The sequence below is a fragment of the Furipterus horrens genome, unplaced genomic scaffold, assembly GCF_987537825.1.
Source record: "Furipterus horrens unplaced genomic scaffold, mFurHor1.1.pri manual_scaffold_9, whole genome shotgun sequence".
Taxonomy (NCBI): domain Eukaryota; kingdom Metazoa; phylum Chordata; class Mammalia; order Chiroptera; family Furipteridae; genus Furipterus; species Furipterus horrens.
Window position 1 is genome coordinate 36,996,688 of NW_028327179.1, and position 21,934 is coordinate 37,018,621.

The 21,934-nt window shown below is 36.5% G+C and overlaps 1 protein-coding gene and 1 pseudogene across 7 annotated transcripts in view; both read right to left on the reverse strand.

The window, feature by feature from the left end:
• The window catches only part of ADAM22 (ADAM metallopeptidase domain 22), a 233,881-nt gene that overhangs the window by 22,772 nt on the left and 189,175 nt on the right, over window positions 1-21,934 (reverse strand). For all 7 annotated transcript variants that reach the window (XM_090287268.1, XM_090287267.1, XM_090287265.1 and 4 more), the window contains exons 21-26: window positions 20,729-20,834; window positions 16,176-16,295; window positions 13,687-13,855; window positions 9,674-9,788; window positions 5,094-5,184; window positions 1,896-1,913 (exon numbers count right to left, since the gene is read on the reverse strand). In XM_090287268.1, the coding sequence (XP_090143394.1) occupies window positions 1,896-1,913; window positions 5,094-5,184; window positions 9,674-9,788; window positions 13,687-13,855; window positions 16,176-16,295; window positions 20,729-20,834 (619 nt within the window). The remainder of the gene's footprint in view (window positions 1-1,895; window positions 1,914-5,093; window positions 5,185-9,673; window positions 9,789-13,686; window positions 13,856-16,175; window positions 16,296-20,728; window positions 20,835-21,934) is intronic.
• LOC150001610 (BCL2/adenovirus E1B 19 kDa protein-interacting protein 3-like pseudogene) lies at window positions 11,323-11,953 on the reverse strand (annotated as a pseudogene).

A 21,934-nucleotide genomic window follows, 5' to 3' on the forward strand; every position in this document is an offset into this window, starting at 1 on the left:
CTGGTGAGGACACATCTGAGAGCACTGTTTTAGTCTTGCTTATGCTATATATTTGTGACATTTTATTTCCCCTTTTATAGTCAGCAATATTAAATTACATTTTAGCCTTAGCTCCTATGGAAGTGGAGTTGATTCATCAATTTTTGATCTTATTAGCCTAATTCTGATTTTTCCTGAAGAAAGCCACCAAACTTAGATTTCTGATATGAATGATCAGCTTTGACCCAACAGAAAGCTTAAATGGCTCAGCTCTTCTCCGGTGTTTCAGGACACACGAGTTTAAAACATGGCACAAAGAATTCTAGTTGTTTTTAAAATTTAACCTAATTTAATTTTTTTTCCATTATTGTTGTTTTTTTTATAAATTATTTATTTATTTATTTGTGTGTTTATTTATTTTATTTTTAGAGAGAGGGGAAAGGAGAAAGAGAGGGAGAGAAACATCACTGTGTGGTTTCCTCTCACTCGTGCCCCCAACTGGGGACCTGACGTGCAACCTAGTCATGTGCCCTGACTAGGATTCGAACCAGCGACACTTGGCTCACAGGCTAACACTCAATCCACTGAGCCACAGCAGCCAGGGCCTAACCTAATTTAGTTTTACATTTAATTAATAAAATTTAATTTAATTTTGCCTCAGTTTTACTTTTTTCCATTAATAATGAGTTAGTTAGTCCAGGACAAGGTCAATATTTTCTAATACCTATGCTAACTGACCAGGACCTCAGTTGTACCCTGTGGGCACCATTTATTCATAAAAAATAAAGACTCTGTAGATACTTATGGCTAAAGCTTATAGGGATTTTAAATTATAGCTTGTAAGGAAAGAGAAGGTAAAATTCATAATTTTAACTTGTGAAAAAATTAAAGGACTGGTTGTGGCCTGAAAAAGTCTCACCATGTTTATTACATCTTATTCCTAAACTGCCACAAGCATTTAATAAAATAGTAGGAAAAGCTAAGTAAGTAGTAATCTGCAAAGATATCTTGAGTAAAAAACTAGTACTATATGATGTACAAGACCTGGTCTGGGCTATCAATATCCAGGATATTTTAGATTATTTTGTACCAATAGCTAAGAGCATTAGTCATTTTTAAAATGAAAAGTAAAGGATGTACCCCAGTATGGGCTAATTTAATTTTATTTAAAAAATAGGCAATTCTTACAGAACTGCAGAAATTCTTTGAATCTCTTTTTATGCTGTTGATTAAACATAAATTTTAAGGTTATGATGAACAGGGTGCCTGACTTTATGGGCTTTTTGTAATCAAAAAAGAATACTAGACAATCAGAGATTCCAACTATGCAAATTATTTCTTTAACTAACTGTGTAATTACCTGATTAGTAAAAAACAATATTTTCTTATGCAGAGACGCAAAAGGCAATCAAGTGCAAGGACATTCTCCTGACCATAACACTGTGCCCGTAGAAATTTTATCACCTATGAGTGGACGCTACTGATATAACAACAGGAAGAAATAAAAAAATAAATCTCAGAAAGCATTGGCTATAAGAGTGTCATAAACATGAGGGAAAGCTAATTAATTAATGTAAACAAAGGTGACACCTTAACATAAGTTTGTTTTAGAAGGAAAAAAAATGGATTTCCCTTCATATTACTGTGAAAATAACACAAATAAGAACTTCTATTAATTGTAGTATTGTTGGATGAAAGAATCATTAAAACTAAAATATGATAGCTATTTTAAATTAATACATTCCACAGTACCATTATCAAAATTATCATTTTAAGGTCATGAAAAATCAAGATTAGTTTATGATCACTACAGCATAAGAATGTAAACTTTATTTATAATTGAATGTAGGAATTCCAGAGATGCTAATAGGGTTTAAAACTTTCAGTCATATGTTCAGATTATTCTTATTACATACCTCTGTTCTCGATAGTTTCTTTTCATGGACAAGTAGAGAGGGAAAAAAAAAAAACTAGTTACCTACAAAAGTATATTAAGATAGAGCACTAAACATAAAAGCAAAGTCATACAAACACAGATTTCACTTAGCTTTAGGAGAAGTGACAACAATGAGTTAATGACAATATTTTCAAATAACTATTTTTTGAAGTGTTAAAAGCTTCAGTTATAAAAGAGTAACTTTTCTCAATATTGATTGTATCCTATTAAATATTTAGTAAGGTTCTAAAATCAAAACTATTTCAAATATGGGTTTTTGGATGTATATATTGCTTTAAATAATGAAATTGAGTAATCAAGTTACTTATATAAATTCACCCTGTTTTCAAAATAAAAATCATAATTCACTCCTTTTTCGATATAGTATATGCCCCAAACTAAAGCCATCCCTAAGAATTTAAAACAGAAGAACAGAAATGGACACTAGAACATTTTATTTCATCATGATAAATGAAAGTGAGTTAATTCACAGCTGTTATGGACCTAAGTTATTACTACTTACTCACAAGCTTCACATTCAAAGTTTAGTCTCTGTTTTTTATTTGGCCATATGCTGAAATAAAATTACATGAGTTTTAAAGTAAATCAATCCTTAAAACTGTGTTCTGGGGGTATGGTAGTGAGGCACCAGTGACTGGTAACTTGTCCCCCAGCTCTCAATGAGTATTCCTTATTTCCTATGCTGCCGTCCCCCTCCCCCTCCAAGACTTGGAGAAGGGGTAGGAAATTCAACTGGAATTAATGAGAAAGTGAGTTTTCAAATTCTAAATCCATTTTTGAATTTGAAATAAAACATGTGAAACATCACATTAATAAAATTAATTCTTGTATTAAAGTTTTCTACATTCTCATTATATTTTTAAGCATGTTCTGAATAAGTTTAGCAACATTAAAACTTTCATCATTTAGGTCCAAATTACTTATGAAGAGAATATTGCCGTACAGATAAGATTCGTTTATTTCCTTAATGAATCTGCAAAGTACATATATTAAGAAATAAAAAGATGACACTTCAAAAATTTCATAAAAATAAGGAATGATATACAGAAATAAGTACTTTTAATTCTAATCATTAAACAAATGAACACAGGTCATTTGAGTAGCAATAGGAGTAGATGTTTCAGTTTCATATTTTCTGAAAGGCAATTTTCCCCCCAAGGTTATAAAAATAAAACATCAACTTTTATCAGTAGGTGGCAAAAAAATCACACAACACAGAACTAACAATTTTGCTTTCCCCTTTCACACGAAAATGGAACCAGTGAACTACTTCAAAACAACAATGCTTGTGATGGCAATTACTATCTAAGTGTCGCATCAAACACGTGAGCTAACTCACCTGAGGTGTGAGGGGAAACCAAGCAATAAATATACAGAAAAGCCTTCCTTTCAGAACATAATTTTATAACTCCAAATGTTATGCTGAAATTGGCCTGTGCAAGTGTAAGTATACAATATACCTAATGGCCTGTACATCAAAGATGCCCAGAGGTATTAAGCATCTATGGGCTGGTACAGAACTAGGCACTCATTTAATCAGGGCCAACCGTTACTATGATGCTGTGCTCTCCTTGCTATGCTATGCTGAACTTTACTGTGCAGTCTGTGCTATTTGAGAGCAATGTTTTCCTGAAATGTCTCTCTGTATTTTAATGCTTGCAACATACAAACAAAATACTCTCTCTTTTCAAAGAAAGAAACTTTCAGGGTTCTGACCTCACCGCAAGCAACATCAACATACACTTTTAAAGGTATTCCCTTTGATTCCATTGGTTTCAGATGATGTCAGGTGAGAATGATAACAGCAAACAGCAAACAATTACATAGAGCCTAGTCTATTGAAAGCTTCGGAGTAATTTTAAAGCCTAATATATTCTAATTCCCAAGTGTTTTAATGAACTAAGTTTGGTCTACGAAGAGAAAAAAGTGCTACAAAGCAAAGGAATGTGCAGAATGACTTAGAGAAAGTTGCAAGACTCCCAAATGGAGATGCCTCAGGCTGGAACCTGAAATATCAGCAGAATCAGCAGAACTATAATTTTTTTAAAAATTATTTATTTATTTGTTTGTTTATTTATTTTATTTTTAGAGAGCGGGGAAAGGAGAAAGAGAGGGAGAGAAACATCACTGTGTGGTTTCCTCTCACTCGCGCCCCAACTGGGGACCTAATGTGCAACCTAGTCATGTGTCCTGACTGGGAATCGAACCAGTGACATTTGGTTCACAGGCCGATGCTCAATCCACTGAGCCACAGCAGTCAGGCAGAACTATGATTTTTAAGTTGAAATATTAAAGAGAACTTAAAGTTCACCTTAAGTTTTAATTTATTAAAATTAAATGTTATTTGAATACTAAGGACATTTTTTACATCATAAGATTGAAGTAAACTGAACATATTAAATATATAAATAAGTTTGGAAAGTTTGAAGTCATTTACTTAGCTAAATGCTTAAGGGGATCCAATTTTCAAAAGTTATATAGCAAAACTTTAAAAAATTTATAAATAGAACCAAAAAATTATAAGGTGAACTCTGAAACTTAAGAAAGAATTAGGCTTTCAAAAGTTGTAACTTAAAGTTGAATTCCAATTTTAACAAACATCTCTGAACACTCTTTTCTTCATATAAAAACACCCACATATTTAATAAATAATGCCCCCTTCATACTGGTTGTGAAGATAAAGAGGTTTTGCCCTCACCATGATGCACAGCCGTGGCAAGCACTTGGTTACAGATCTGTGGCTGCTGTTCTTGTTGATACGACTGCTATTATTAAAGTACTGTGTATGCTCCCTAATTGATCATCTTGCTTAGATTTCTGGGTATGGGTTTAAGTCAAGAGAGAACTGGTATCACTAAAGAGTAAACCATGTCTAAGACACAATCTAGATTGATTTTACTTCACATAATGGTTTTAGAACACTATCCAGTACTTTTAGGACAGGAGTTACCTCAAAATTTAAAACAAAAAACAAACAATAAATTATCATTACCTCTAATCATGCCAAGAACAATCATTGATTCAATTTTGAGCCAGATTGATTTTCATTGCTGGCATATTTATCCAATGACACAATACTTTACAGGCGTTTAGTTCACTTGAACAAAATGTTTTAAAGTATATGCTAACAGTAAAAATACTGAGATATTTCACTTACTTATAACCCCATGCGATTATTCCTAATATGAGGGCCAGCACCAAAATGGTGCCAGCAATTATGCCTATTATGATGTTGGTACCAGCAACACCTAGAGGGAAAAAAGAAATAATAAAGATCTGTGTATGTAATTGAAATTTTGACATAAAATTCTTTCAGGAACTTTAATCTCCAGCTTTGTAATCCTCACACCAACAACATTATTTTAAAATATTTTTAAAGCGGATATTTTTTAAAGGGAAGATACATCAACCGTATCTTAGCAATGTGCATCAACTATTTTTATTTAAATAATTCTCTGTGTATGTTCCAATTCTTGTCCAAGTGCATTTCGTGCAACTGTACTTTTCATGAAATTTTCTGGAAAATATGATGAGGTCATTGAATAAAGAAAATGAGGTGGAAAAAGGAAGGTGCAATACTAGTATATTGGCATAGCACCCACTGGGGAAGAAGAACTTTTAAACCCATGTTCCTTTTGACTCTGCCCTCTTCCTCGGGAATTCTAGGAATGCTATTTTTTCTATGACTCCATTTTGACAACTAATGCAAGGTCCTACTTGCTCTCAGTTGTGTGTTTGATATTTTGTCTTTCAAAGTAAACATAAGCCTCTTAAGGGAGAAAATGTGCCTACAGATTGCTATAGTCATTGCTCAGGTGGTATAGATGATAAAGCCCTGGGATGACAGTTCCCAGTCTGGGCAATGATGGTCATGGCATCCTAGAGAAGAAAAATCAAGAAAAAGAAAGTCTGATTTGCTGGAGACAGTACTATTGAGACATGAGAGCCAGGCAGCATCGATCTGGCAGAGGGCCAGGGCAGGGCTGACACTCAGGACTTGGTAATGACATTGTGTGTCAGCATCTTTTGTCAGACAGACTGAGATGTAATTCTTAAGGGGATCATGGCAGATGGAGTGGCTCAGTGAATCGAAGGCTTGGTAAACAAGTGTGAGTGAGGGCCCAAGAGCAGAGAAGGCACATCAGAGGCCTGGATCTGATACTAGAAGACCTGTTTTGCTGATAATGATTTATATTCCATGTTTCTGTTTCACCCAGAGCAACTTAGATCTCTCCTTGTCTATTGCATTCCTAAGGCATTCTTCTAAATATCAAATATCAGTAATCATTGGCAACTGAGCAGATTCCAATTCCCCACAACCAAAGTGGTGGCCTCCATCTGGGAGCACTCGTAGTCAGGTCAGATAGCAGGATCAGGGCACCTAAGGGGACTGGCCAACTCCAGTGTGCCCAGGTCCTCTGTGGGATGCATGGATGCTGATGCCAGAGGAGCCCTGGGTCACTGGCATTTTCCGACTCTAAGATTTGGTGTGTCTGTCTTCTCTTCCTTTTCTTCTAGGGATTTAAGAAGGAGCAACAAACTGAATGCCAGCCCTGAATATTTCTAAGTGATGGTATGACTTTTGACAGGTAACTTGAGTCCATGGACCTGAATAGCTTCATCGCTGCATTAACTGCTGGAATGAGCTCCAGACTACCACTGTGAAGACAAAGGATACCAAACTCTTAATCATTCTGTGACTTTATTTTATTTTTTTTTTTAAATCCTCACCCCAGGAAATGTTTACTGATTTTTAGAGAGAGGAAGGAGGAGAGAGATAGGCATTGCTGTGAGAGAGAAGCATCAATCAGCAGCCTCCCATATATGCCCTGACCAGGGATCAAACCTGCAACCTTTTGGTGTACAGAATGATGCTCCAACCACCAGAGCCACTTGGCCAAGGTATTCTGTGACTTTCTTCATTAAATTCACATTGGCTACGGTTTTTAATCTGTCTGAATAATTAGTATGAACATACTCTTCTCATCCTTTAGAGGTGAACAAACTTCAGGACTTGAGCATTATTTAACGCAAAAGAATAATCAATAAGGAAATGACAAAATAGTTTAAAAGGGGATATTTACCTCCACGGTCTTGTTCTTTCAACTATCTGCATTTAAATTCTATTTGTCCGGTTGGGCCACTCTAGCTTTTATAACCGTAATGGTTATTTCTGACCCATGTCCATAAACCCCTTCCAGGCACCCTGGCCAAGGCTGCCACTTTTAGAAACACATTCAGTTCACAATATAGAACTGAAGTTGAATACAAGTGAGATTCTATAATAAAGAATATTAAAGTCAACAAAAAATGTAAAAATCAATTCTTCAACTTCTTTTCTTAATTACTCAGTCCCAAAATATAAAATTCTTTCATTAAATTCAGACCGTTAAGAAGTATGGTTACTTAATTTAAAAGATATACTAGGAGACTTCCGGCCAAGATGGAGGCATAGACAGACACGCTGGGTCTCCCTCCACAACTAAGAAGGAATACAACTACCTCAAAACTAGAGACAACCAGAAGTTCCAGAAAATCAAGCTGCATGGAAGTCCAACAACCAAAGATATAAAGAAGGAATATTCATCCAGACAGGTAGGAGGGGTGGAGCCGAGGCAGAGAGGATGCGGTGTGGTGGCAGCAGCAATGGCAGACCGGTGTAAAGTTCAGTCTCATATTTTAAAAATTTGGGAGGGACACATAGGGAGCACTCCCAGCACCAGACCAGACCAAGCAGCTCATGGTCCGTGCCAGGGGAAAATAAAGCCTCATTCCTTTTGACTGTGGAAACCAGTGGGGATTGGGGTGGAGGGAGAAACTGCTGGACTCTCAGCAGAGTCTACTTGTTTAAAGGGCCCCCACAGTCCTAGAATGTCCGCAGACTCACCCACTCTGGGAACAGTGGCCAGGGCAACAGCAAGAGAGGCGCCAGTCCCATATGGAAGTGAGAGAAGTGCCTAGAAAAGGGGTGGGTGCTGAGCAAGCAGCATTGTTCACTCTCAGACCCCCCCCCCCCACAGCACCACAATGAAATGGGTCACCCTGTACTGATGAACACCTAAGGCTCCGCCCCTTACAATGTCACAGGAGTGATAGCTCTACCTAATACACAGAGGCAAACAAACACAGGAGCCTGTCAAGATGAGGAGAGAGAGAAGTATGGCCCAAAAGGGGGAATGGATCAAGGTTCCAGTGGGAGAACTAAGCGACGAGGAGATAGTCAACCTAACAGATGAGGAGATAGACAACTGAACAGATGCAGAATTCAAAACACTGGTGAAGAAGGTGCTCACAGGCTTGACAGATATGCTTGAGTACGGCAAATGCATAAGGGAAGAAGTGAAAGCTATGCTAAGTAAAACGAAGGAAAATCCACACAAAACCAATGGTGAAGGGAAGAAAATTGGGGTTTGAATCAATGACTTGGAACATAAGGAAGAAAAAAACAGTTAACCAGTACAGAATGAGGAAACAAGAATTGAAAAAAAAATGAGGAGATGCTTAGGAACCTCTGGGACAACTTTAAACATGCCAACATCTGAATCATAGGGGTGCCAGAAGGAGAAAAGGAAGAGCAAGAAATTGAAAGCTTATGTGAAAAAATAATGAAGGAAAACTTCCCAAATTTGGCGAAGGAAACAGACATACAAGTCCAGGAAGCACAGAGAGCCCCAAACAAGCTAGACCCAAAGAGGACCACACCAAGACACATGATAATTAAAATGCCAAAGGTGAAAGATAAAGAGAGAATCTTAAAAGCAGAAAGAGAAAAGCAGAGAGTTACCTACAAAGGGGTGCCTATAAGACTATCAACTGATTTCTCAAAAGAAACTTTGCAAGCAAGAAGGGACTGGCAAGAAGTATTCAATGAGATGAAAAGCAAGGACCTACAACCAAGATTACTCTATCTACCAAAGCTATCATTTAGAATGGAAGGGCAGATGAAGTGCTTCCCAGACAAGGTAAAGCTAAAAGAGTTCATTATCACCAGGCCATTATTGTATGAAATGTTAAAGGGACTTATTTAAGAAAAAGAAGATCAAAACTATGAATACTAAAATGACAACAAACTCACAACTATTAACAACTAAATCTAAATAGTAAAACCAAAATCCAACTAAGCAAACCAGAATAGGAACAGAATCATAGGTATAGGAATCATTTGGAGGGTTACCAGCTGGGAGTGGGAAGGGGGAGAAACAGGGAAAAGGTGCAGGGATTAAGAAGCATAATTGGTTGGTACAAAATAGATAGGGGGAAGTTAAGAATAATATAGGAAAGGGTGAAGCCAAAGGACTTATATGCCCAACCCCTGGACATGAACTAAGGGGGGTGGGATTGCTGGGGGAAGGGAGTTACTGGGCATAAGAGAGCAAAGTGGATAAAATTGGGACTACTGTAACAACATAATCAATAAAATATACTTAAAAAAAAAAAAAAAAAGAAATACTAGGGTTTGTTGTTAGCCCCGAACAAGTATAATACTTGAAAAAAATCTGTCTGATTTGGTCTAGATAATGCTAAATCAGTAGACTAAGTTATATTCATTATTATATAGCATTACAAATTAATGGAAGTGATCAGTTTCATAATGTGGACCCAGTTGCACATTGTAATTCATTATTGTGTAGATTTAATTTATATTTGAGTTATAAAAATAATCCAGACTATCTGAAGGGAAGTCTTCTCCTTCCTTGTGTATAAAGGCTACATAATGGTATCAAATTAAGACCCTACCGTTGCCAGACAGAGTTAAGCCAGTCTTTGCATCATCGTTGTGAGGGAAGTAAGTGCCGCAGTCAGCACCGGTCCAGTGTCTGTCACACACACACTTCAGCTCATTGCTGCAAACCTGAAATCCAAAATCGTTCCAGAGTGAAAGTCAGCGCTGGTGTAGAGGCATGAAAAATAACCATCAGTTTCTAATTATTAGATGTCTGGAATTCGATTGTACTAAAAAATTCTTGGTACTTCCTTCATAATGCTAATTACTTATTTCTGACCCAAGTACCTAAAACATTTTCAAGAGATCAACAGTTGACCCAAAGGAATAATGAATTTTAACACAGGAATAAGTTTATGTCCAAAAAAATCAATGAAAGTATTGTTTTGAATTTCATTAACTGAAATAAGAGATTTCTTTAAAAAGAAGCAGAAATATAATCATTTGCCAATTACCCAATATAAAGGTTTCTTTTTTCTAAAGAAAGTGTCTTTATACCAAAACTTTATTCATCTTTTAGGAAGAATATGATATAAAAGAGAAATCTGACAAAGCAGACGGGAGGTCTGCTGCTTGGCAGTGATCTGAGAAGAAAGTTACAACCTTGGTACCTCAACACCAGCTACAGAGATGAGCTATCTTATAGCTGTGGAAAACAAGAGCACCCTCAAACAAAGCACAGGAAAAAACTTCACATAAAAATGGTACCAAGCTTTTAAAAATGATCAGACAATGATCTGTCTTCATTTATATATCCAGGACACAGACTCTACACCTAGATCTTATCATTAAAAACAACTTTAAGTGGAATGGAAAGTAGGAGAGAATTCAGTTGGGTTTGAGATCAGAGCTCCTCAGGAGGTAGGTTTTCACTGGATTGGTTTGTCTTTTGTCTGATCTAATTTGCCAGAAGATGACAATATCGACATCTAAATGTAACTGTAAAATATGATGAATAAATTGCAGATCTCAGGTTAACTCAGATTAATAAATTTCTGCAGATCAACAAATATGCAGGAAGAAAAGGTTCAGGCTTAAAGTCAGAAGGCCTGAGTTTGATTCCTCATTTCACCCCTGTCTTTTTTCTTCTTCTGGTTTTAAATAATTTTTTTATTGCCCAGAATATTTTTTCTTGTGTCTTGTGGGGTTTTTTTTTCAAGTTTTATTTTTTAATAACTATAAATTCAAGCTTAGGGATGCTTGCCTTTGTCTTGTAAAACAAAACAAAACACAGCTTTTACATCATTTGCTAAACTGATTTCATTTTAAGAAGAAATGGGAGTTATCTTGCAAGACTATAAAGTTTATATCATGAATGATGCAGATCTAATTCTGGTAGTACTAAAAGGAGATAATAGTATTGTTGACAAAAGTATTAATTGCTTGGTGGCATTTGTAGAAAAGAAGCCCCTGCAAATTTCTAAATCAACAGTTAACTCTGTTAGGAAATACTAAAATGCCTAACAGGTCACAAAGGGAATGAGGTTAGTAAAATGCCTCAACAGAGTTTGAATAAAATACTGGATATGAGAGTTAGTGGTGCTTGGATAGGTGAAAATAGGGTTGTAGATTGGGTAATGCTTAGAGAAGTCTGAAGTTCAAATAAACTACTGACAATACACTATTTCTAGGGTCACACACTTTTCCAGGGGCTTTCTCTCCTTCAGCAGGTGCTGGCAGATACTGTGCTCAGTCATATTCCTGTATAGATTTCCAATGTAGCCCCAAAGCCAAAACATGAGAAAGGAAGAGAGATAGAATGAACAGCTTAAGCAATTCTGCAGAGACAACACCCATTTTCTTCATGGATCCACCTTCCTCATGCTTAAAGAAACTGAAGGTATCGTCAGGCCTACTGGACCCATTGGCCACCCAGCCTACACTTTCTTCAAAGCATCAACTCCTTTCTCTCCTTCTGCAACTTCTTCTGACTGATGGCTATGGGCCCTGCCAGTGTGCATTTCCACATCAAACACAACCTTCTCGTATTCTTGCAGGGAAGGGCTATCGCAGTGAGAACTGCCTCTTGAACTGCTCTGTCCTGATTCATGTTGTGCATCCAAAAAAAATCTCCATGTCTCCACAGTGGATAGAGGATGAGGAAGGGATGTGCTCAAGCCCCCCACCCCCACCCCATCGTCCCCACTGGCATGGTCATTGTCATTCCTGCTGGTCATGGGTAGCTCCCCCTGGGAACTGGTGAGGCCTGCTGGCAGGGGCAAAGGCTGTTCCCCTTCCTTACAGTTGTTATTGTTGTAAAGGGGTGGTGGCTGCTCTAGTAAATGAGATGACATTGTCAGGCAGCTGGAAGACCTGTGGTCGCATCTGGACTGGCCCAGTTCTTGGGCACCAACACAACATCACTACTGTCTTATCAACAGACCTTAACCAGGTCAGCTGGCTTCTCCACATATCAGTGTCCCCATCACACAACATCACCAGTGATACAGTGACAAGTGTACAGTGAGTGAACAGAGTCACAGCTAACATGTCAATGACATTGTGTTAAATATTATATGTAAGTTACAAATATTACCTTATTGATTCATCACAATAATCCTGTAAAGTAAGCAATGTTATTTTTTCCCACTATACAGAGGAAGAAAGGCTAAGTAATTTGCAAAGTAATTTGAGTCAGAGAGGCTAACTAATTTGCCCAATCTCACCCAATTAGTAAGAAGAAATTGAGCTGGGATTCAAATTCAGACTGTCTGATCCCAAGCCCACATTCTTAACTGAAAAATGTATAGTTTATAAGTACATCTACTGTATTTCTCATTTCAACTTTTGCCACATATACAAAGTTTAGTTAACTTTAACTCAAAAAAAAATAGATAGGTTATATCATCTCTGTGTATGAATAATTATTATAAATGCTTTGGATGCTCTCTGCTACCCGATTTACTTGTGCCTATCACTCTTGTACTCATTCATTAAACAAATGGCTAATTAACACAACTTCGTTTAGTCTATGTGTTATATGCTCAGAATTTCAAGATGAATAAGGTATGGTAAACATGAATGACCATAAAAAATTTCCATTATTCTTTCCCCTTGTTCCCCGCAAAATGTATTTGATCTTAATATCCTCTTATTAAGGAAAGAAGACTTAGCAGACCCCTTTATAGGAGCAGGGCTACTCACTATATTCCTTCCCGATTGTTATGTGGCCTATCTATTGGCAAAGAGTAACAACTGGTAAGACTTTGCTAAGGATATTCTGGGCACATACTTTAAGGATATATGTGGAATGACCAGGATTGCAGGCCTGTAATTCCAGGACAGAAATCCTTTACCTCAACTGAATAATAAACCAGTTCAAGCAAAAAATCGAGAATGAGAGTAAGAAGAAAATCACAGCACATGCCAAAAGAGGAAGAACCCAAAAAGGTTTTGTCAGTATAGGGCTGAAAATGACAAAACTGAAATCACTAATAGAGCATATTTACTTAAGCTAAAAACTTATTTCTATAGGACCTAGATTAACAGATATATAAGTGAAAGAACAGAATTTAGTCTTTTAAACAATGCCATTCTTTATTTCAACTGTGAGAAACATTTCCCTAATTATTCTGTTCTCATTCCTAGGCAGTCCCCTCTGCTGATTCACGCTGGCACGGCTATGGCCACTTACGGCCTGTCCTAACCAGTCAGTACCTGGGCCACACCAGATGTCACATGTTGTGACCACTGCCCTGCTTTTTACTTCCTTTGTATCCCACTACAGTTTGTTAAAATTTGTCACTTGTAGAAAACTGGCATTATGGTGTACGAGATCACATTAATATAATGTGAAAGGAAGATGAAAGAATTTGGTTAGGAAGATTATACGGTTTCTTTTTCCAGGCTTTTGCAGATTATACAACAGAAATATTCAAATTACTATGACAAAATAATGTTTACATGCTGCTTAGAAACACAAATAAGTAAGGTTTGCATTAGGACAGAAATAAGAAGTTTGGGGTCATCTACCTCTATGTTATAAAAGAAATAAGTAATTCCTTATGGTGAGGTACTGAATACTTACTCCATTTCCTGAACAAGCAGTGCCTTCTTTATTGCTTAAGCAAGTACTAAAGTTGAAGGAAGCCACAGGAAGACACCTGTGTTCTAAGCACATCATTTGGGGACCACAAGGTGTCCCATCTTCCACATAGCCAAGATCTACATCTTCTTCAAGCTTAATATGCCCACCACTGAAATGGGGAGAAAAAAGATGGGACTCCATTAATTCACATTCGTTTGGAGAATATGCTTAAACACTAAAAAGCAGGCAATATCACTTTCTCTATTTTCTATATATTATCTGATAAAAAAAACCATAGCATACTCATTTTCCTCTACCTGGAGAAAGCAATTTAATCTTTTGATCTAATTCTTTTTCAGAGACATAAATATATTTTAGGATTTAAACATAATTATTATAACAACTGCCTGAATTTAAATAGCTTTATCATTTTGTTTCAGATATTATTCACAAGTCAAGCCATTATTACTAGGTTTCAAAATTTCAAACACGTTTTGAACAAAATGAGGACTGATTTTGGTTTGCCTTTCCCAAAACGATTTCTACATTTACAAATTACATTTGAGAACACCTGAACTTGTAACTTCACTATTCAATACAGCAAGCCAACATTTTATGTAGGAATTGAAAGTATAAACAATAGAAATTGAAAATATATAGTCATAATCAATTTATCCATATGGTAGCATATCTATATTTCCGTTCTTTTTATTTTTTACTAATTTTTATCAAAATAACATATGCATAGTTTCAAGAGCCAAGTAGAAAAATTAGTTTTTTTAAAGTCAAAATCTCCATACAAGATGTGTCTGAGCATCAATTCATCTTCCTGTGGAAATCTCCCCCAGGGTTCCCACCTGAGCTTTCTGCAGCACCCACCTGATCTGCTGATCCGCTGCACCCGGTGCAGAGTTGCACACCTCGGCTCTCCCCTCTCCTTTCACAGGAGAGCCCTCATGGTGGGGATCTTGACTCTTTCTAAGTTTACAGTTTACTCCTTCACTTTGGTGGAATGCAATTTCCAGTGGCTTCCTGAGAAAGGATTTCTCTGGAGTAAATTTGGGGGAAACTTGCATATCTGTAAGTGTCACTATTTTCTGTCCTCACCCTTGGCTGGTATTTTGCCCAAGTACACAATTCTAGTTTGGAAGTCACTTTCCCCATTGTCTTCTGGCTCCGAGGGCTCCTGTTGAAAGAGCCTAAGCTAGTCCAATGCCTTATTTCTTTTTTCCTCCTCTCTGGAAATATTTGAGATTCTTTTTGTTGTTGTTATTGCTGTTCTAAGGTTTTGAAATTTCATAATGATGTGTTTAAATGTACCTCTAATTCCACTCAGTGTACCTGGCACTTGGGGAGCCTGTCAATAAAGAAATTCAAGTCCATCAACTCTAGACAATACTCTTGAGTTACTCATTGATGATTTTCTCTGTTCTTTATAATTTCTATTCTAATTTGATGAGTTCTTCTATATGTTCATTTCTCTCCCCCTTTTGCCCTACTTTCTGGAAGATAACTTCAACTATTAAGTTTAATTTCACACAGCATTCCTTTTCTGAATGTTCTTCATTTTTACAATAGCATTCTACTTTTGTTTCATGATAGAAATATCCTCTCTCTCATAAATATTGGTAGGTGGTTGTCTTTTTCTAGTTGGTTAATTTTATCTCTCTCTTTTTTTTCACATTAGAGACTTTTTTCACGTGTCTGATAGTCTGCTCATATTTGAGTTATGGGAATAGATTGATGTTTGGAAATTCCAGGGCTTTCTGACTGAACATCAGTGGGGCTGGACCACCTCCATACAACCTTGATAGCAATACTATCACCTGCTGTCTTTAGTCTAGACACCTTCTATTTTACTACCTCAGATTGTAAAGCTCAAATCTTCCACAGGAGGATTTTTAGCTGCGTCAGGGAAGTCATCTGCTAGTGTTTCTTTAACAGACTGTATTTTAGCCCCCTCCTTGCCTCTTTACTCTCTCTACCATAAATAAATGACACTGCCCATTTTTGAGCTTTCTGAGAACAGAACGTATGTATTGGCTTAGTTCCCAGTTTTCCTCCTTAACTGACTTGGGGATTTAGCTTAGTTTTGAGAATCATTTGTTACCCATCCATTTTCTTTCTACATTCCAAAGTTCTGTTGCTATTGTCTCCTTTCCCTTTCTCTGTCTCACTGTGGATATATGAATCTTTAAAAACTCATTTAGTATCATTTAGTGGGATCTCAGAAGGGAGCAAAAGATGATGCATGTATTTAACCCACTGATTTTACCCCGAAACTCAGATTCTTTTCCTTTCAAAAGAATGAAATTCAAACTAAACCCTAATTCTTCTTTTTGTCTCTTTTCTGTCCAGATTTACTCAATCGCTTCTATGGGGTAGACCCTTTTTTGGCTAACATTCATACGACTGGAAACAGATGCAATCCTAAACTGTATCCCTCAGAAGATGACTAATGTTCTCATAGAATGTTTATAGATAATTACCTGCAGTTTAATGTTCTTCCCTGCTGCACAACTGAAGTAGATGTGATTTCACCATCAAGTTCTCCGAGCCTTGGGATGTTACCGATATTGGTACACAAAAGGTAACCACAAAGCACATCCCTGTGTCGAAAGAGTATCAATTATTTACTTTACAACCATGTGTAGTTAACACAATAACCTTATCTCATTTTAGCATTTGTTTTTCGTCAACTACATTATTTACTCAAGTTACAAGCAAAATAAGCCCAAATTAGTTCATTGCAAAATCCCAATTGTTTCCTAGCTTTTTCCTTACTATCCATTAGTTCAACTATTTATCAAAAGGATATTACCTATCAAACAGACATCTTTTATATCAGACTCTCTGGATATGCTAAAAATTTTTTTAATATTTAAGAAGTGAATGAATGGTCTTTGGATGAATATTCTTTTGGACTACAGTTCTTCCTTTAACTTGTTGCCCCAGAATATTTTTTTTTAAAGAGATTACACATGTGCACACCCACATACTTTATAGATTCTGGACCATATAGGCTTAATCTATTTCACTACTCCCCCAATATCACATACAATTCTAATCTAACTTGTAAAATATTTTCACTGGTGCTAAATACTATCTTACATGTTCTCCATATATAACACATTTTAACTATTAATGTACATAATGATAAGTACATATTCTAATAAATATCTTGTGAAGACTGATTAGCAGGTCATCAAAATTACATATAAAAATATTAGGCTTTATCAGGTAGACAAAGGGGAAAATTAAGACTTGTATCTATCACCAACACAGGACAAAAAAAAAAAAAAAGAATTCATTCTTTAACAGTAATTTTTAAAAGTTATAGCACCGTTTTATTAAGTGTCTGTCATAAACAAAAAGGCTTTTTTTTTTTTTCTCCTCTTTCGTTTCTGATTTTATTTATTTGGGTCCTCTTTCTTTTTTTCTTGATGAGCCTGGTTAAAGGCTTGTCAATTTTGTGTATCAAAGAACCAGCTCTTACTTTTGTTGATCTTTTGAATTGTTAGTTTAGTCTCTATGTCATTTAATTGTGCTCTGATTTTGATGATTTCCTTCCTTCTACTTGATCTGGGCTTTGCTTGTTGTTCTTCCTCTAGTTCTTGTAGCCGTAGGGTTAAATTTTTTATTAGAGATTCTTCTAGCTTTTTTAGGTAGGCCTGTATTGCTATGAACTTTCTTCTCAGGACGGCTTTCGCTGTATCCCATAGGTTTTGGGTTGTTGTGTGTTCGTTATCATTAATTTCCAGAAACTTTTTGATTTCTTCCTTGATGTCATTGTTAACCCATTCATTATTTAATAGCATGTTATTCATTCTCCATGAGTTTGAATGTTTTTGAGTTTTTTCCTTGAGGTTGATTTCCAACTTTAAGGCATTGTGATCTGAGAAGATGCTTGATATAATTTCAATTTTCTTGAATTTATTAAGGCTTGTTTTGTGTTCTATCATGTGGTCTATCTTTGAAAATGTTCCATGTGCACTTGAGAAGAATGTATATTTTGCTTCTTTGGGGTGAAAACTTCTATGGATATCGACTAAGTCCATTTGATCTAGAGTGTTGTTCAGTGCCTCAATATCTTTGGTGTTTCTTTGCTTCGAAGATCTGTCCATTGTTGACAATGGGGTGTTAAAGTCCCCTACTATGAGTGTGTTGCTGTCTATATCTTTCTTGGAGTCTTTCAAAAATTTCCTTATATATTTGGGTGCTCCTAAGTTGGGTGCATATATATTTATAAGGGTTATATCTTCTTGATGGATTTTTCTCTTATGTATTATGAAATGCCCTTCTTTGTCTCTTTTTATGAACTTTGCTGTGAAATCTGTTTTGTCTGATATAAGTATTGCTACCCCAGCTTTTTTTTCATGTCCATTTGTTTGAAATATTTTTCCATCCCTTTACTTTCAGTCTGTGTAGATCTTTTGTTCTAAGGTGGGTCTCTTGTAGACAGCATATATGTGGGTCATTCTTTCTAATCCATTCAGCTACCCTATGTCTTTTAATTGAAGCGTTTAATCCATTTACATTTAAGGTTATTACTGATAAGTACTTATTCATTGTCATTTTTCCCCTTTGTACTCGTGTTCTTCTCTGTCTCTGTTTCTTTCATCTTCTTAAAGCAGACCCTTTGGCATCTCTTGCATTGCTGGTTTGGTGGAGATGTATTCTTTTAGTCTTCTTTTGTCTTGGAAGCTCCTTATTTCACCCTCCATTTTGAATGAGAGCTTTGCTGGGTATAGTATTCTAGGTTGTAGGCCTTTGTTTTTCATTGTTTGGAATATTTTTTGCCATTCTCTTCTGGCTTGTAGTGTTTCTGCTGAGAAATCTGATGATAGCCTTATTGGAGCTCCCTTGTATGTTATTAGTTGTTTCTCTCTTGCTGCTTTTAGGATTCTCTCTTTGTCTTTGAATGTTGCCATTTTAATTATGATGTGTCTTGAAGTGGGCCTGTTGGGGTTCATCTTCATTGGGACCCTCTGTGCTTCCTGGACTTGCATGACTCTTTCTCTCCTCATGTGAGGGAAGTTTTCTGTCATTAATTTTTCAAAGAGGTTTTCCATCCCTTGCTCTTCTTCTTCTCCTTCTGGAATTCCTATGATATGGATATTATTACATTTCATGTTGTCCTGCAGCTGTCTTAGAACCTCTTCAGTCTTGTTCAGTCTTTTTTCATTTTGTTGTACTGTCTGGGAGTTTTTGTCTACGTTGTTCTCCAGCTTGCTGATGCAATCTTCTGCTTCCTCTAGCCTGCTTTTAATTCCTTCTACTGTGTTCTTCAATTCAGAAATTGTATTCTTCATTTCCTCATGGCTCTTATTGATAGCTTCTATGTCCCTTTTCATGCTGGTGTAATTCTCAGTAAGTTCCTTGTAGTTTTTCTGGAGTTCCTTGTAGTTTCCCTGGAGTTCCTTGTAGTTTCCCTGGGGTTCTTTGTAGTTTCCGCTGAGCTCATTCGGCTTCTCCATAATCCATGTTTTGAATTCCATATCTGATAGTTGGCTCCCCTCTATTTCATTTAGCACTCTCTCTGGGGATTCTACTTTTCCTTTTGATGGGGGGTTGTTTCTCTGTCTCCCCATTTTTGTGACTCCTATGGTTTGTTGGTGTTTCTTAGAATCCAAAAAGGCTTAACACAGAAAAATATATTCAACATAATTTTCAGTGTCATTTATGTGTATGGAGTTCACTAAGTACTTTAGGATATATAAAGAAAATTAGACATGTTTTTATCTTCAAGGAAATTATACTCTGGATATGGGGAAGGAATCACATGCATAAACAACTACTGAACATGGAGTTGGGGACAAAGGCATAAGAATAGCACAAAGAGCTATGGGTGTTCTGAAGAGAAGAGGGAGGTGATTTATTTCTAGAATAAATCCATAAATAATTTATAGAGAAAGTATTGTCCAAGCAGATCTTTGAGAATGGATAAATTTTGACTGGTAATAAAGTGGGTAGAGTGCTTCCAGAGGAATGAATAGCAAAAGCACAGGCATAGATGTAGGACAATAAAATAATACATGTATTAGGAATATAAGGTCTGCTAGACTAGAAGAGTAGAAAAGGAAGGAAAAAAAAAGATGGGGACAAATTGTGGAGGAGGTATAATGCCAAGCCAAGGCTCCACTATGTTTGTTAAGCAAAATAGAATGACATTTACAAAGTAATTAAAATAGAGTTCTGAAATCTGACTGCCTGAATTCCAATTCTGCTTCTATTACATCTTAATTATATAACCTTGGTCAAACTAGTGAACTGTGCCTTAGTTTCCTGTTGCATAAAATAAGGAGAACTGACATAAAGATTAAATGGCATAGCTCATGTAAAGCATAATACAGTGCATAGCACACAGTGTGCACTCAGTTTCTGTTAGGTATTATTCTTACTATTAATTAGCTTTGTGGAAAAAGTGAGATTTGACCAAAGAATTGACAAGGCAAAGAGATTCAGTAGATTATCCTGAAGGTAACCTGCTAGATACTGCTGGCATAAAAAAATGTTAAGAGGCCTTGGTAATAGCAGAAGAGTTAATGTAGGTCTTAGCTGGGTTCTTAATGCAATAGGAATGGAAGGAAGGGGTGAATTAGAGAGAACTGGTGGGGCGAGTAAGAGGGAAGAGTGGGCAAGATTTGCATTTGGGCAATATGCCAGAGGGAAGATGGAGTCCAGGATCATTCTGAGGCTTCTAAACAGGACAGTGAGATATTAAGACCTTTGGCAAAAACAGTGCTTTAGAAAAGCCAGTTAACTGAGTATGTATTCTGGTGGCTTTACTTTTTTTTTTTTTTTCCTGCTTTTGAGATGCTGGCAGCTGCCTTCTAGGTGAGAACATCCTGTGGCAGCTATAAGCATGACCTGGGTCTTAGGAGAGAGCTGAGCCTGCATGTCAAGACTTGGGGGCCTTCTGCAAAGATAATGCAGGAAGGATGGGAAGAGATAAAAGGCAAACAGAAAAGTCCTGGCTACTCACAAAGTAATGTTTGTAATTAACTGAAAGATAAACTCAGGGCTAACTTGTCCACCTCACCGTTTGTTGCACTGTATCCACGTGTCTTTGTCTTTCCCACAGTTACCCTTCTCGGTCCCTTCGATATTCAGTTTCTCATAGCAGTATTTGTCGGATGCTGTCACCTCTGAAGCAGAACAGAGTTTTCTATCAGTGACAGACACAACGTGTGAGCTGCTCAAAATGTTTGCAGTCAGCAAAATAGCCATTTAAGGACTCATTCACTACAATGTTATCAATTCCAAAACAGTACCTATACTGTAGACATCCATGACTCATGAACATTTTTCATTACTGCTCATTTGAAATTTGGAAAACAAATCTATCAGGTCTTTGGTTCCAAGAATAACTCTCCTCAGAATTTGGCCAATAATTAGGAGAAGATGCTACCACATGATTATTTGAATAAATACTCCACACTTTAATCTCAGTGCCAAATACAAAGCACCAATTGTTCACTGAGCAACTTTTATTAATCATAAAATTTTATTAAAATAGTTATGCACTATAAAGATTCAAGAAACAGTGGTATAATTTCTACCTTGTTTACTAATTAACAGCTATCAAAAAAAAAACTTTATTCTGCTTTTAGAAAAATTTGAATTTATCCCAAATCTCAGAGTCAAATAACATTTTAAGTCACATCTGCATTTTTGTCAGGATTTTATTTTTGCTAAAGCCAGGAGTCGTGGAAATAAAACTATCTCTCTGTTCAGAGTACAGGCCTGTAGGACTAAAGTTTTCCCCATCCCAGAGTTTCTCTAATTGCTCAGAAGAGAGCACATACATCCTCTCCCAAAAGGACTCTAGCCACTACTTGTGACAATTGAGGAGGATCATTGTCTTTAATAATTACTGTCTTCTGAAAGAGTTTAAAACAAAAACTGCTTTCAAGAGGGCACTTAATACTTCCGGAAGAAAATATATAATATCCAGTGTATTTATAAATAAAAATATATAATTTAAATGGTATGTTTTAGATATAATTGTTATATAATTTCTTCTGAAAATATGACAAACTTTGAAAGGAATAACATTAAAATTTCTCTCTGATATGGCAGAGTGACCTCAGCAGAAGGACACCAATGAGTAGAAAAGTGAGCTAGAGTTTAAGAAAGATGGTTGAAGAAGAAAAGGCAACTCTAGCTAAAATGTTGCAGTTCTAATGCTACAGTGCCCTGGCCAGGGTCCACGTCCATCCCATATGGTTGTGCAGGTTTTGCTTAA